General features: G+C 41.0%; 1 protein-coding gene across 2 annotated transcripts in view; it reads left to right on the top strand.

Annotated features, from left to right (window-relative positions):
• Window positions 1-16,705, top strand: part of LOC110967301 (roundabout homolog 1-like) — a 94,266-nt gene that overhangs the window by 58,798 nt on the left and 18,763 nt on the right. For both annotated transcript variants that reach the window (XM_051937468.1, XM_051937469.1), the window contains 2 exons: window positions 10,962-11,119; window positions 15,467-15,587. In XM_051937468.1, the coding sequence (XP_051793428.1) occupies window positions 10,962-11,119; window positions 15,467-15,587 (279 nt within the window). The remainder of the gene's footprint in view (window positions 1-10,961; window positions 11,120-15,466; window positions 15,588-16,705) is intronic.

The raw sequence follows: 16,705 nt of genomic DNA, 5'->3' as shown, positions 1-16,705 counted from the left end.
TCGCAAGTCCATCATGTTGTGCGGAGATTATGTATAGCGTCGTGTCAAATGCGGCCTCTTTGCGCGCCTCGAAGTCATGTGATTCTATCTGTTCCTGCACTGTCAGCAGCTTCCCGAGTCACGAAAATGCAATTTTCCCTGCTTGAATGAAAGCATTGTTGTGTTATGTTGTGTATCTCACTGCACAATGTATATCTGTCAGTCAGTGTAATATGCCCAGGAATATAATGCCGGAGTCTCAAATATTTGTGTGAAAACAACCCATGATTCTGTCTGGTATCTTTGCCTGATTTATGTCGTCCTTTCTTGCTGTCATACCGGAGAGCGCTACATATTTGCCCATTGCCTCTTTCTCTCCTGGGCCCTGGGTTGTCTCTCAGATTGATGACAAGGGAAAGACTAGGGCACCTTAGGGTACATTAAGATGCAGAACATAGCTGTAACTACGAGTGTGTGCTCTGTGTGTGATTCGGGTGTGTGTTTCTGGCATCTGCCTCACCGTAAAGCAAACAGCAAGTATTGAGCCGTCTAATTCGGCGCTGCATTCACTGTAGCTCTTTGTTTCTTTGTGTCTGTATCTCGACTCCTACCCGCGCTTCTGTGCCTTTGTCTTGCTCACTTTTTCTCTTTGTTACAATACATTGCCCTCCCCGCTACCAACTCTTCCTGATCCTCCTCCTCCTCTTCCTCATCGCCTCTCTTTGTGACCTGGGTGCACTCTTTCCTCGGAGCATCTCTCCTGGGTTTTGCACTTTATTATTTCTATCTCGACCCACTTTGTCTTCTCTCGCAAACAAAGGCCAGGTAGGAATTAGGCGAGATTCTCATTTAAACAAAGAGTAGCCCGCTAAGCTTCAGATTTATGCTCTGTCTGCAATGTGTAATTGAACATACCCTGAAGTTTGCCCCTCTTTTCTTTTTGTGTACAATTCATGAAAGGTGCTTATTTAGAACTCAGCCTGGCCCAGGGAGATTTTGCAAACACCATCGCTAAGGTCATGCCGTTCAAACAAAGGTTTCTCTGCGCCAATATACTGGAATACATTTGTCTCAAGGTCTGACTACTGTCTGCTTTCCAGTTCTTTTGTTTTGTCAAACAAAGCCTGCAAACTCTCTACTACCAATCTCTCTCCTTCAGGGCGATTCATTGGCCCTATTAGTGGGAAAATCTAGGAATGTAGGGGGTTTTTTTTCGTGCAAAAAAATTAATTGACGTACTCACACACACTCACTTACATGGCCGCCACCCTCTGCTAACCATATTTTATCTACTCGTTAATGTTCCCAATTACTCTGTCAAACACTGCCAACATTTTGCAGCGTGGCACGCTTATTGAAATGGTAATGCAACCATCTCAAAGTGAAAGTCTTTCATTCTAAGTGGATTTATTCATGACAATTTACTCTTCTCATGCAGGATTACACTAATGAGAGGGTTAAAGGGTGGTGGTGTGTGTGTGTGTGTGGCTTTTCTGCTTTCATTTGAGGGACTCTTGCCCCAAAGAGAAACGGCCACGTTTCGACTGCCTCCAGCTCTCTCCATTATTCAGAAGAAGAGGACTTGATTTGGTTTTGTACCATTCCAATTTTCACTGGCATCCACATCCCACTATCTAAAGGATTCAGGTGGCTGCTAGTGCTGTCACAATTAACAGTGAAAGCAGCCTGTGTTATTTTTTTTTTTGTGAGATTTCTTTCTGTTTTGAATCACAAAGCAGTGCGTAGCCTGATTGCTTAATTGAGTCGGTAAATTGCTTCATGCCTGATACAGGCCTTAAACGTAATAAAGCATGACTAGATTGTAAGCCCCCACCTGGAGGTCACGTCCCAGCGGGGAGGTGTTGTTAGTACAGAGCTCAGTATATAGGTCACTGTGCTTTGGGTTCAACAATCTGCAGGTTTTGCTTGTGGTCTTTCGCCATTTCAACCCGCTACTGTCAACACCCTGTCATCCACCGCACTGTGTCCCCTTCCTGTCGCTCATTAGTGTCATCTACCCAGCATTCTTAGCTGTTTGCTCCTCCACCTTCTATTATCACTCAACTAGAAGGAGCTCCAGTTGTTCAGAATGATTAAATGACAGTTTCTGTGTGACGGAGCATCCTGGTAATTGTCCAGTTACATTTATAATGTATCTTAAGCCAGGGGTTTAAAGTATAGGACACACCTAATGAGCACCAAATTGAAAAGCTCATGGCCTACAAAGTGTAGGCTTCTTAGAAAATAGCAGACACCACCCACACACATAAACATTTTATTTAGACTTCAGAGAGATATAGTCATACAAAGCGTGCACTCTGCAGGAGTGCTGTGTCCTTGCAAATAAGAGGCTGCATAGAAAATAGAGAAGGACGGCAACTTTACACCTTTGGTTCACTTTTGCTAACTTGTTTCCGAGAACTCTCTGTCTTTACACAGTCATAGTGTGGCCTGAGGATGGAAACACTTCCCTGAATGCATTTGCACTCAATAAATAGACTGAGCAGCCATTTTGGGAGCTTTGAGCTCTATTCATTTATTTTCCTTAATAGAATCTCTATTTAATTAAATTGTGAACCGAAGCAAAATTAATCAGAAAACATACTTAGCTTGTTGGATGTTTTAGGTGATTGTGTGTATTCAGTGGGTGCTGGAGGAAATAATATGAAACGCAAGATGTAATTATTTTAAATTCAGTTTTTGTTTTGATTGCAAATTAATGGAATTTGAAGGAAAGTCAACATGTTTAGCACATAAAAACTCTGTCTGTTTGCATAGTCAATGCCCATGTAGCAATGTGTGTGTGTATATATATATATATATATATATATATATATACACACACACACACACACACACACACACACACAAGGGCGTGCACAAATGATGAGTTCTGGTTGGGAATACACAGCATACCATTGTAAAGATCGGGGTTTACTGGCTCACAGTATGCTGAAGTCCAGCTTTGAATATATATACACTACTGTTTAAAAGTTTGAGGTCACCCAGGCAATTTCATGTTTTCCAAGAAAACTCACACTTTTATACATGTCCCAACATAATTGCACAAGGGCTTTTCAATCATCAGTTAGCCTTTCATCATGATTAACTAACACAATGTAGCATTAGAACACAGGAGTGATGGTTGCTGAAATGTTCCTCTGTACCCCTATGGAGATATTGCATCACTGACTTTAAGTTGCTTTTAAATGTAAATTAAGCTGAGAGATTATTATTTTCACAACGATGTCTCTTGTATATTATCTTATTGTCTTTTGGGAAGCACCTGTGTCATTTCCAATCAAAAAAAAATAATATTTTCTAGTTAAATAAAAGTAACTTTAAGTCAACATTTGCTAGGGGTCTGAATAATTTCGGGCTTGACTGTATATACTTGCTGTGTTGTTGTAGCTTCTAACAAAAGTAGCAAAAGAAAAAGGTCTGCGTAGAGCCATTTGGCAACTACCAATGTGAGTTAGTATTATTTGATATCAAATAGTGAAGGGCATTGCTTCTGGTGTCCACAGATATCTGGTTAAGTTTGCTTGGCTTGCTGCCATTAGACAAAGGCAAGTCTTTTTTCAAATGTAAGCATAATCTGATCTTGATACTAGTTAGCTTTGACTTTACTCTACAGAAGTTCCCATGCAGATAGTGTAGTCTTTGCTATTCACTTAATAATAGTTCAGTATGCGATAGGGGTGTCCAATGTAATTGTAATATTTTATCTAAATGACAGAGCTCTAAGCACTGAGTGATTTTGCTTTATTTATGTTTTTCCTCCAGGTTAAATGAGCGTAAGTTATGCGTGGGAATGTTTTCAATAAAAACACTATATAATCCCATAACAAAAGAGCAAGTGTACAGCACAGTGTATTTTGTAGTCTACATAATACTGCTGCTCAGACTGTGGTACTCTATAAATGTGGCCCTTAAAAACACTAGCTTATGGTTTGTTTTGAATTATTGTAAGAGGAGCAAGGGAAATCAACAGTTTTACACCAACAAAAGGAACTGAAGATTCAACCACTTTTGTGCAACTGACAATTTCGCTAACCCCATCAGACCCATTCGGCCTCGGTTTCACCCTGCTCTTCTGCCACCTCACTAATTCTCCTAATCTGCTTCATGCCTGCCTGTCTTTTCATATCTGCGCTCTCCTTATTCTCAGCATTGCGATTCCCCCTTCAGAGGGATGGGATGAGTGAGGGAGATTAAAATGGAGGTTACACAATCCTTTTAGCTGGTTTTAATATCTGCCCCTCACGAGTGATATGTTCTGCACGTACATCAACAGGATTAGAGTGTCAGAACTTCCAAGAACCGATCAACCCAGCGCATCCATCCGAACACAGACACTCCGGCAACACCGTGGTGCACATAAAGCCCCTGTCAGAATGCAGTGCTTCTTAATAGGCTGTGTGTACGTCCAGCTGAAATGTACAATGAGCTCTCTGTCAGACTGGAGTTCTTTGAGTTTGAGTTGCCTTTGTGTGTTTGCAAGAAAAAGATGACAGAATGTAAATGATGTAGTTGAGTAGAAATAAAAGAAAGTCAAAGAAGAATTGAATAAAAACTTTAAATGACATCGTCCAACTCCAACAAGACGTTTTACATAGAGTTGCCTTTTGTTCTATAATGTATTTTTATATGCGTTTTTAAGATTCACAGAAGGAAAGGTCAGTGGAAATGGACAAATTTGTAAAAATGCAATTTCTTCCAAAACTTTTTGCTCTCACTTGAGATGCTTTTGACCTTTTATTGAAAAAGTATACAACATCTTCTCCAAAAAGTTCTGATACCACATATATTTAACTCACATAACTTATCAGCTGCCTCCACTGCCAGGGGAGAAGAAGATGCTGTTTTGTACATTAGAATCATCATATTTCTTTGTTTTTGTGTTCAGACAGCATGAACCATGGCCACTGCTAACTGTTATAGATGGTCAAGGTGTTTCAGTGTGTTTCTTCTTCAAGCCGTTTTTGGTGCACGACAAACAACCGGATTAATTTCCAGTTCAAAACTTCTGTTTCTTCTGCCATGTGGAACATCGCCTGTACTGCCACCTTCCGATGACAACCAACAGCAGTTTATTTACTCCAAAGCAAGCCTAATTCACATTTTCTTTTTTTGAGACTTTTAAAAGTTTGCCTCTAATTTGCTTAACATTTATATGAAAACACGGCTCATGACGCTATATAGTCATACTGTTTTAGGCCCAATAGGGGCATACAAGGGACTATTCTCTGACTCTGACTGGTAAAGAGAACAAGGGAAGACACAAGGTTACGAGTTAAAAGTGCTGACAATATTATAACTGGGAGCTTTATCCCTGTAAGTGAGCCATGTTGAGTTAATTGGCTCGCCAAACAAGGTAGAATTATGGCCTGGCATGCAAGAACAAAAAAAAAAAAAAATCTGTTTGCCCTGGGAGTTTTTTTGAGTAATGATTCCTTTGCAGAAAAATGAAATTCAAATAGGGGAGCTCAGGGAGGACAGGCAAGGAATTCTTGTTTCCCTTATAAGCAGTGTGCGCTGTCTTCTGGATGCTAGTGTGTATTTTACAAACCTCATGTGGTATAGTTATGAGACTGAGCTAATGCATGTATTCTAATTTGTATGTGCAGGACCTTCACTTTTTTATTGGATTTGCTTGGTTGCAGTTCATATTATGCTTTTGGCTTTGGTAGGTGCTTGCAAAGGGGTACAGGACCCTCTGGACCTCCCGTGTGAGGGTACGTGTTTGTGTGTCAGTCTTTTTTTTTTTCCCATCTATCTAGCCAACTATTGTACACGGCTGCACATATTGGTTTTTCTGTGGAGCAGCTGTTTCTCTTGCAGCTCTGTGTCTCTCCAGACTCCAGTTCTGAAAGAGCGAGGAGAAGAAGAGGAGGAGGGTGTTGGTTGGTTGGTGGATAGAGGCAGAGAGGTAGGGGGTAGGGAGAGGTCAGGGGGATAGACTGTGAGAAAAGTCAAGGATTTCATATCTGCAGGGATTGAATGATAGCTGTATTTTTAAGGTTAGCTTTGGGTATTTATTATATTTATATACTGCATTTTCAAGTCAGTGCTCTGGGATATTTTAGTCAAAGGGACCTGGTTTGTATTTGAGCTGAAAAGAATGTTTTTAAGCACTGGGAAACATTAAGACTTCAGGACAGAGTAATAGATGCCAGTGCTTAGCTTTACTTATTACTACTTACTCTTGGAATAATGTGGTCTCTGTCCAGAGCGCCACAGAACAGAACCATAATTCCAGCTTCGGCCTCTCGTCTCTTTTCCATTTAATATTTACATATCACAGGCATGACCTGATGGAACATAGGAAAAAGTAGCCCGACTAAATCTATTAATGTCCCTAAAGTGAATAACAACTGTATGCACAGCCATTTTTATAGATAAGCTTTCTTTTTTTTCTAGAGAGCTCTTTCTTTGCTCACTATTTAACAATTTTCAGATGCTTGGTGTGTATAAGAACTGTGAATAATTAACTGATTTCACAAATGCATTTATTAATAATGTATAATGTTCTGGTGGATTAGGACTGTTATGGTATTCGGTGAATACTTTCCAAATAATGCTCAGAGTGTTTGTTAAATTTCATTTATTCATTGTTTTTGTATTTAACTGGAAATTGAATACATTTTAACACCCTTATTACTTGAAGCCTGTGGCAACGGGATAGGCATCTATAATGTATTTTTTTTATATTTCATTCCATCTTGGAATTCTGTTTTGGGTAAATGAATAATTCAACATTTTGGGAATCCAAATCGAATGGAAGGGTTGAAAGAAAGTCACTACTCCGATCCAATAGACAACAATCCTGCATCCAGCTCCCCTTTAAATCCACAGCTTATTGTTTTTTACACTGCAAAGATGAAATAAATGACATGCAACATGCCAGCTTTACCAGTGCCGGTAAGCATTTTCTTGCTGTCTTTTTCTTTCTTACCTTCGAACAGAGCCAGGCTAGCTGTTTCCTTCAGTTTCCAGCCTTTTATGCTGAGCTAACAGGATGCTGGTCAGTTTCATATTTACCATACAGACATGGCAGAATAATCAATTTTCTCTTCCAACCCTGAAGAAAAAGGCAAATAAATATATTTCTTGAAATCCCAAACTATTCATCTGATATTAAGGACAATCGCGTATAAGCTCTTTCCTGACAAAACAGGAGCAGTTTGAGGAATATGCTTCTAAATCTGAATCTACAGTTGGAAAGCAAGTGTGAAGTGACACTTAAAACACAAAGAAAACTGCATTTAATATAGTTGATTATTAATTGAGAGATAGTTATCCTTATTAAGCTCACACTCTGCTGATCTGATTTTGAAAATGTAGCTCCATTCTTAACATTGAACTCCTTGAGCCAGCAGCGACTTGCACATCATGGCGTGTCCCTGCTTTCATTTATGTTCTACTGTATTTGACACTTGGATGTTGCAGTTTTCTGACTGGTAAATTCTGGCAAATAATAAAATGTGTGTAATAAAAAGTATAGCATTTATCCAACTAATGATGTAGGAATGCCAAAGTTTTTGCACTTTCTTCTTCATTAAAAAGGCTCCAAGCAGGCATTTGGATGAGTTGTTGCTAATTGTGTTCCTCCTCTCTGAGTTGGAAGCAGAAGCCTGCACAGCTGTTGTCCTGCTTTGAGCAAATCGGATATTAAACCATCAGTGCCTTACAGTGATGTTGATGTGGACTTTGGGACATGAAAAAGTGATTACTGTACCAAAATAGCTGCACAGCTGAATCTGCAGTATGTGTCTATGTTGAATACAAAATAGAGTTGCAAAACAGGCTGAGTTGAGGTTGTCGTGACTAAAGGTGTCGCTGGCAGCCTTATGTGGTGATGTAGTGTGATAAGGTTACTGTTCGTGCCCCATCCCGCCCCTGTCAGTGGAGTTTGATTGTGTTCCTCTTTGGTCCAGTTGGACTCTGCAGAGAGGATTATTAGAGCTCGGCTGCAGTAGGCCCTTTCAAGCTGTGGCTCAGGCTCCAGAGGACTAACAACAAGTCAGACACTGTCAGATCCAGACTAGTGAGGCCAAGGGCTGATGCTTTGAAGTGGGCTATGAGATTCTCATCTGGAGGGAGAAAAGAAGACAGGGAGAGGTGCAAAGCTCCAGCTAAATAGACGAGTTGGATTGGCTTCAGAAGCCGTAGAGGTGGGTTTCACTGAATCCAGAGCGTCCATGTTACAAACGGCTTCAGAAACCTGTGAAATTCTAATTTGTGTGAAATAAACAAGTGTGATTGGAGAATAAAATGAGAGAGAGGTGTAATGTTGTACCAAGTCTCAGATGAAACAGAGAAGGAGAAGAAGGCAAGAAGAAGAAGATTAAAGTAAAGTGAAAGATTTAGTCGAAGTTTTTCAACTTGGCAGGGTGAAATAATGATTCTGCAATCAAAGCAGACTGGGGGGGGGGGGGGGGGGAGAGGTTAAGAAACAGGGTTTAATTTGTGGTGATTGTCCTCTGCATAATTTTTCAAACGCCGCTTAAATCAGCATAGTTTTTCCTCGTTCTGCCTGTCTGTGTAGCCCCGTTGTGCAAAAGTTACTGACTTAAGGGATTTAAGGCGAGACAGTGCTGTCAGCAACATCACTCTTCGAAAAGTAGTCTGTCAGGATGTGTTTACAGATAAGCAGAAAGAGTATGAATTGTGTGGAACTCATAGGTGACAAGAAAAGACGCTAATGCAAGAGAGCAGGAGTAATTGAAGAAACTGGGGAGAATAAATCAGTTTTAGCTTAGCTTAGGTTTTGAGAATCCGAGTGCTTATATTCGTGTATGCATGTATGGTTCTTACTTGGGCATGCATAATTTTATAACTTTACAAGCTGATACATTTTCCCTTCTGAGGATATAAACAGTTTCACACACACATGTTTTGGATTATTTGTGTGCTCACCCAGCAAAACACTATACCATGTAAAAGCCATCCAACTTTTATGAGAACATTCTCCACTAACCTTCATAAGCTTCCTTTGCTTTTAATCCTTATCTGTCCTTGCTTTATTTCTTACACTAACTCCAAAACCGTCACCGAAAAATAAATCTCGAACAAGGGGGTTTGAGGAAATAGTCCAGGCTTTTAAATCCTATGGAAACATTTGAACCTCACACGATAGCAAAAGCAGATGTGTAACCGGATTGCTATTGGAATTATCAGATAGTATCAGTCAATCAATCAACGTGCACGCACACACTGTACGTGGGATTGCAATGGTCTCACTTTCTTCCTGTCTGAAGTAACCTCAACCATGTTTCTGTGTCCCACGAGGAATGCCTTTTATCATGTGACATGGTGGTAGAGGGGAGGGGGGGGGAGGAGGTCGTCAGACAGCTGTTTCCCATCAGCACTCAGTCAACTGCAGTCAGCCAGTCGCAAACCCTGCTCAGAGGATCAGAGGGGGGCAAAGGCAGCCGAGTGGAGCTCATAGAGACATGCGGGGGCCAGAATACTTCCAATTAGAAGGTCATCCCAATTTGTTCTCCCATATCCACGCTGCCCCCATCAGGCGTCTCTGGCCCGCTTGCCCAGTGTTATACGCAAATCCGTAGCCAGAGGTGAACGGGTTGCCGCCATCTGGGAGTGATTATGCCTTTTCCTCATTGTTTCCTGTCTTTTCACCCCAACCCTCTACTGAGTTCTGCTGTTCTGCTCGCTCTGCGTTGGCTCCGCTCCCTTGGCTTGTTCAGGTTCTAAGCCCCTTCTGTAATTTAAGACTGGGAATGCTTAACAGCAGTCACTCATGTGCAGGCGTCTACATTAGCACATGTTGTTCACCTCATCAGGGGGCTGAAATCTGCTCAGAGATATGGAATGAAAGGTTGTTTTGATTACAACGAAGCTCACTTTCCCCTCCACACATCCCAGTTCCAGTTTCCTTCTTGCTTTAATTTTCCAGTCTAACTATATGAAGCCTTGACATTTTTCCAGATAATCAGCAATTTGCTCCCCCTTAAGATGTTGTCGAGGCCTGTATGTAGCGTGTATGGTGGAGATAGGAAGGAGCAGCCTGTGGCCACCAGAAATCACACTCTTCTGTTGGTCTCTTTGGAGTGGATTCGAGTTCACTTTGTCTTTCACTCACTTTCTGGCTGCAAGATCTTTTCCCTGCACACAGGCTACTCGTTTTGGAAAGATGATAAATTGCTGTGGTAGATTTCTGCCTCTTGCTAGCAGAGACGTCTGGATCCCACCTTTCTGCAGCTTTGTAGCAGTTTATCTTCTCATCTTACTGTCAGTCATTAAAAAACTCAACTTTCTCTGTAGCTAGTCTCAACAGAGCCGGTTGAGTAATCCCATGAGGGTTACATAGAGAGAGTTTGCCAGCTCTTAAACAGTGAATGAATAAAAAAAATAAAAATGGATAGATGATACTACATAGATTATTAATGGGAATTATCACAATGAATGTGTTTTGGACAAGTGTTTGTGTGCCGCTCTTAAAAAGTGTGATGGACAGAGTGAGCAAACAGCCCTTTATTATGCTGTTATCAACTGGAACTCTTAAGGTTGAATTTGCAACAAGTCAAGTACACAATATCCTGCTGTTCAAGTGGTTTAATTTGTGAGAACACTGTTGCTAGGTGACCAATAATACAGTGGATCACGGCCTAGTCCTCCTTACAAAGAAAAGGTAGTAATTTTATGTTTATTGCATTGTGTTGCCATGCTAAGAACAAGAACAGGGTAGACAAATGAAGGACTAATTTAACAAATAAACCAACGCATTTATCATGGGCTCTGACATTTAAAAAAATGAATCGAAAATTCCCACTTGTAAAAGCTGTGAACGCCTCATGAGACAGTCATTGGAATGGGCTCCTTGACGTGATATACACAACCCCACTTGAAGACAGCAATAATATGAACAAATATTATGATTTGCCATTGTCGATTCATGGCCAAACATCATTTAACTCCACTCTGTTTGCTGTTCTGCTTATCTGTGTGTTTTCCAGTTTTGCGTGACGACTTCAGGCAGAACCCTGTAGATGTGATGGTTGCAGTGGGTGAGCCGGCGGTGCTGGAGTGCCAGCCCCCCCGAGGACACCCCGAACCCACCATCTCCTGGAGGAAAGACGGAAGCAACTTGGATGACAGAGATGAACGCATCACAGTAAGGAAATACTACTTTGACCTTACACGTTATCCCTTTTGAACCCATGCAATTTCTGGTCATTTTTGTGCTCATTTTTTACTCACTGTGGGCTCATTTTTCACTGCAATGTAAAATCTTGCACCTCTATGAAATCAGTACATCAAGTTTCCCTAGTACTTTCAAGAATGGGACTCTATACTCTAGATAATTTACAATTTTTATGCTTCTGTTCGTACTTGCCCCTCCACTTTTCTGTGTACACATCCTCCAGTTCAACCCAGTTAGTTTGAAACAGTGGCAATATTCTTGTCACATAACAGACACATAAAGGTGACCTACAGAAAATTTAGAATTACCAGTTAACCGCAGCATGCTTTTGGACTGTGGAAGGAAGCCGGAGAACTCCACACTGAAAGATCCCAGACCCAGGCTGGGATGTGAACCGGGGAACTTCGAGCTGTAGGCGACAGTGCTAAAATTAAACATGTAGAATAAACTCATTTTGATAAGATATCACGATTTTAGTCTTAGATTTGAAAAGATTCTTTCTGTTTCTACATTTTCTTGTTTCAGTAAATGGTGTAATTTTGTCCTTTTTTTGTTCGCTTTTTAAGTGACACACCTTTCAAACCTGCTGACATGTTTTGGGGTTCAGAGGGTTAAAGGCTTTTCCGACTAGGGCTGCAACTTGTGAATGCTTTCCTCGTTTTCATATTAAACTACAGATCCTCAAATTTGAGAAGTCGCAACCAGTAATTTCATGACAACTGATGAAAACTGCTTCCCACACATTCTCTGTTGACCAGCTTATTGCTCATTTGTCTCTGCCCTAATTCACATTTTTGCACCTTTTGTATCTCGTGGGAAACCTTTTGCATGAAAATTGTTGGGGTCCGAATCAATCACATGGCCTTACACAATGAGAATGTTCTGCACCAGCTTTTTCACAGAAATTCTTCATATTTAGCTGCCTTTAAAGAACAAATTACCTCTCACCTCAGCAGGAATGTGACAAAAACAAGCTCGTGAAGCTGAGGTTGTAAAATTATTTTCTTTCTTGGCCACTAAATGTCTTTCTGGTTCACACAACCAAAAAAGAAAAAGTGCCAGGAGGAATTTTAAGTTATGATTTATCTGTTTCAAAAGAAAAAAAACTAACCATTAAATAGTGCTTCAGAAAAAAGCAGTGCATACAACACTGCTTTTACACCTGATGGAAATACACTATAATAGAAAGTGGCAACAACGTATGATCATCGTATCCACAGTATGGCAATAATCCAATATATTAAGTTGCCATGTGGTGTGTGGTACATAGCAGTGTTTTTTTTCCCCATGTTTTTGGAAACACTGTTTTTGAATGTGACGGAATTGGCGAGCAAGACCAGCCTTCTCATTGCTTTAACTCACGAATACAGCCAGGTTTCAGCACATAGGTACCTTCATGTGTGTCTGTGTGTGTTGATTTGTTTATTTGAATGTCTGTGCGTGCTCCCAGGGACACGCAGGAGAAGATTCAAAGCTCATGTTAGTGTGGAGTGACAGGTAGAGTCTCTCTGGGGGACTGTGATGGACGGAGCAGCTATCTCTGATTTAGGGAGAGGAGCAGATCAGAGCCAGGGGGGGTGAGGCTCCTCTGAGGGAAATACAAAGGCTGCTTTTTTGCTTTGTACTTTCTACGTGCCCGTCTTTGTCCTCCCTAATCATCTTTTCTATATGGAAATGTGTCTTTGCCATGAGTGTTCACTCAAAGACGTTACTAACTGTACGAAGACCAAAGGAGTCCACCGCAAGTGATTCATGGCTACTTTCCATCCCTTTAGAGTATTTCCCTTGTGGCACAGGCCATCAGTTATTAATGGCGATATGTAGATAAAGTTGTGTGTAAATTCTTAATAACAACTTTCAGAAGCCCACCAGGAATCTGTGATTTATGGATTATAATTAAAAAAAAGTTGAGCTCCTTTTTTATGCAGCAGAATTCACGTAAATCACGCTATAAGCAGCTTCAGAATGTATGAGCTTTCAGGATGTCTGAGGCTATGTGAAGAAGAAAGGGAACACATTGAAACAGAACAGAAATGAAAGCTGAGGTTTTAGTGTAGGAGGTGGACAGTAGACAAACCACATTTGGATTTTTCTTAGCAATGCAATTGCTTCTAAAAATGAGGAGCAGTCAGTCCAGAAAAAGAAGAAAAAAAGCCCCTTGGTCTGCTCTTTAATCAACTTGAAATCATTTTATATTGAGTCATTACTTTTAAGTGCAGACGTGTTCACAGCAAACAGCAGAAGTTGCAGAGCACCAGTATAGCGTTAGTCAGCGGCATTGGTTGCGCCATCTTCGGAGTCCTTGAGAAGCACTTTATGGGCAGTATTGCATCCAACAAAATTAGATATTTGTTCATCAAGGGAGTGTTTAGTTAATTAGTTATTACATGGACACAATGGCCCAAATGGCCACGTAGACATGAAGAATCTGAATCCCAAATCTCTTTATCCAGGATTCAGCTACTCTAGGTAATTGCAGTCATCCAAATTCAATACCATTATGCATTTGATGGAACCTATTAGAGCTCACTCTGTGAAATGAAAAACTACAATATGGGAAAGATTAGGAGCCAATAATAATGCATGTATCCATGTCCTAAGTTTTTGATATCTGCAGTTATACTGTGCCAATTTTATTAATAACTGTCATTTATTTTGTGCAAAGGAAAAAGCCACAGAAAAGCTGAACCATAGTAAAGCATTTTTAAAAATTGAAATTCATGTATTTATTTTTTAATATGTAGTTGTTTTGGTTCAGTTAAATGCTGATGCTGCCAAAACATGCAGAATCCTTGCTCGGATTCCAACAATGTCTGGTATCATTCACAGCTCATTCATGGCAGCTTAAACACCCCCGCCGCTGTACACAGTTGTGCAGTTATGTTTTCAGTCAAATATAGAACATTTTTGCTTTGGCCCTAATGTGATCCAAACATCTAACCCCAATTTATTGAATGCTGACAGGAACGGCTGAATCGGCAATACCAGTTTCCAGATTCCTCCCTCTGATTACTATAGCGGTTGGCATTGTGCGTTGAAAGTACACACGACCACAAGGCGCACCACAGTTTGTTGAGTCTTCCTCTTAAAACCACATCATTTACAACAAATTTGGAATGTCAACCATCGTTAGGCCGCTCTTAGTTTTTTATTTATTTGGTGGATAGTATGAGCTGTTTGTGGTGGAAGGTTACCCCGGTGGAGGCTGACTAATAAATGAAAGGTTCCTGGTTCACCCCTGCAGGAGCAATTTAATGATGTATTCCATCTGTAAGCTGGTGAGTGAAGAGAGCCCACCAAGCCAGGTGCTGTCTAGCATGACGCTGAATCGCTCGGCCTGCTTTTTGGACGCTGCTCTGTAGGCAGCCTTGACATCTGACCTCTGTTCAGAAATGGCAGAGCTGTGCTGTGTGCGCTGTGTGTCTCTAGCAGGCTTATATGAATAGCATGGTTCCATTCCCTAGTGTGAGTAGAAAAGAAGCAATCTCAAAGCATAATAACTGGGCTGAAAGTTTAATTGAAGCTGATGCCTTGGAGAAGATTTCAGATGTCTGGTTTGCAGAGAGCGTCTTTGTGTTTGTTTTGAGGTCTTCGGATCACCATGTTTCCCTTCTGCAGTATCATGTCTACTCACTCCTGCTCTGGTATCACCTCTAACACTGGCTAGCTGCAGACTTTCAGCACAGAGGCAACATTCAAAGCATCATAAAGACAGCTACCGTGGTCTGCGTGGGCGTGTTGTGGATAGCAAAGACTGAAAACAGCATGGAGCGCGTTATGTCTTCGACCTCTGTTGTGTGCGTGGGTGTGCATGTGTATGTGCAGATACACGTACAGGGAAGGTAAAAAGTTTTGGAAAAGGCAAAGTAGGCTGATAGAACATCTGAGAAGCATCTCTACAAAGACGCTGTGTCTTTGTTCCCGGGGTTCTTGTGTAGCACTAGATATGAATTATGTAATTTCATAATGGGTGACCTTCGTGCTGCTTGAAAGGCAGAGCGAATTCTTTTCCTCAGATATACAGAGAGCCATACTGATGCACACAGGCCTACTACACGACGCTATGTGCTGTTATGCCGTCGTGCGTACAAAAATGCTCATGTTCAAATGCAAGATGGCCAAAGATGCAATTATTCTTGGGTGGCTTTGTCACAGAAGATTTTCGCTGCGGCACATTTAATCATAAAATTTACACATTGCGGCCACATTACTACATGAATTATGAATATGCTGCGCTCACTCAGTAACTCACAAACACTGGATGGTAAGATGATGTGCAAATACAGCTGTGCAAATATTTCCTCTGCTTTCTTTTAGATTCGGAGTGGCAAGCTGATGATCACCAACACAAGGAAGAGTGATGCGGGGAAGTACATCTGTGTTGGAACTAATATGGTGGGAGAGAGGGAGAGCGAGATCGCTGAACTCACAGTGCTTGGTAAAAAAAACATTTTGTGATTGCATTTCACAGTGTTGCAGTGCTTCACTTAGTCTAAGTGCTACTCTCACTTCACGGTGATTTAGTTTTCTGGTTCACTGTGTGAGATTTTTTTGTCACTGGGGTATAATAATGCATTAATTATGCTGATTATGCAGCGCTAAGATCCAGTGTGGCAGCTTTGGTGTGGTTTCCCACCAAACACGTGCTCTACATGTACTGCTGCTATGTTATAACCTCTCAGTGTAAGAGTTCCCTGTGATGTTGTACTTCTGACACCCCCACCCCAAATGCCTGCTTCTAGCCTCTATTATCCACCCCTCACTTATTATCCTGACACTTTCCATCAGAACAGAGCTCTTACCAGCACCACATGGTTAGATGACCTTCGTTTTGGGTTGCAAATATTCAGTGTAGGACCTCATAGAGCCTTTCAAGGCTGTGAGAATTACCCTGCTGAATGCAAAAACAGGTCAACATGCTGTTTTACAAACTGCACATAATAAACAGCAGAGATGGAAGTAGACTGGGAACAGTGTCTACAGTTGAGAATTGCATCCACTTTGCTTATTTTGCTCTGCTTTCTAGGTGTATTTTTTTGTCTGGGATCTTGCTCAAACACTTGGTTGGGGTCAGCGCAACCTGACTTTAATGCAAATATTTTGATGACAAATAATAATCAACTGATCTATTCAGGTGAAAGGTTGAATCTCTGAAAAATACACATGCATTTCTGAATATCATAGTATTTGCTTTGCAGCACACAAGCTGGCATGAGATGTCTGTACAAAGCTGATAATGTACATTACCCCAGCATAAATCAGCAATGTAACAAATAGGTTCCTGTGATGTTGTGAGTGTTTGACTGTCTGAATCTTTAAATGTACCAATACATGTCCAGAGGGGTTGAGATCAAGTGACTCCGAGAAGAAGATCCATGTCAGTCAGCACTCTGTACTCTTTTAAGGCTTTAAGTAGTTCTTAAGAACTATGAGGAGTTTTAGCACTGTATCCTGCTGTAGTATGAATCCTTCTCCACAAAGATGCAAACCAGAGGGTGTAGCATATCTCTACTTTCAATTGTACTACAAATCTCCAATGTCAGAATAGATAAAAGA

This window comes from Acanthochromis polyacanthus, chromosome 17 (genome assembly GCF_021347895.1).
Source record: "Acanthochromis polyacanthus isolate Apoly-LR-REF ecotype Palm Island chromosome 17, KAUST_Apoly_ChrSc, whole genome shotgun sequence".
In the NCBI taxonomy this organism is placed as follows: Eukaryota; Metazoa; Chordata; class Actinopteri; family Pomacentridae; genus Acanthochromis; species Acanthochromis polyacanthus.
The sequence above is the reverse complement of the archived record's forward strand: the minus strand, read 5'-3'. Positions and strand labels throughout refer to the sequence as shown.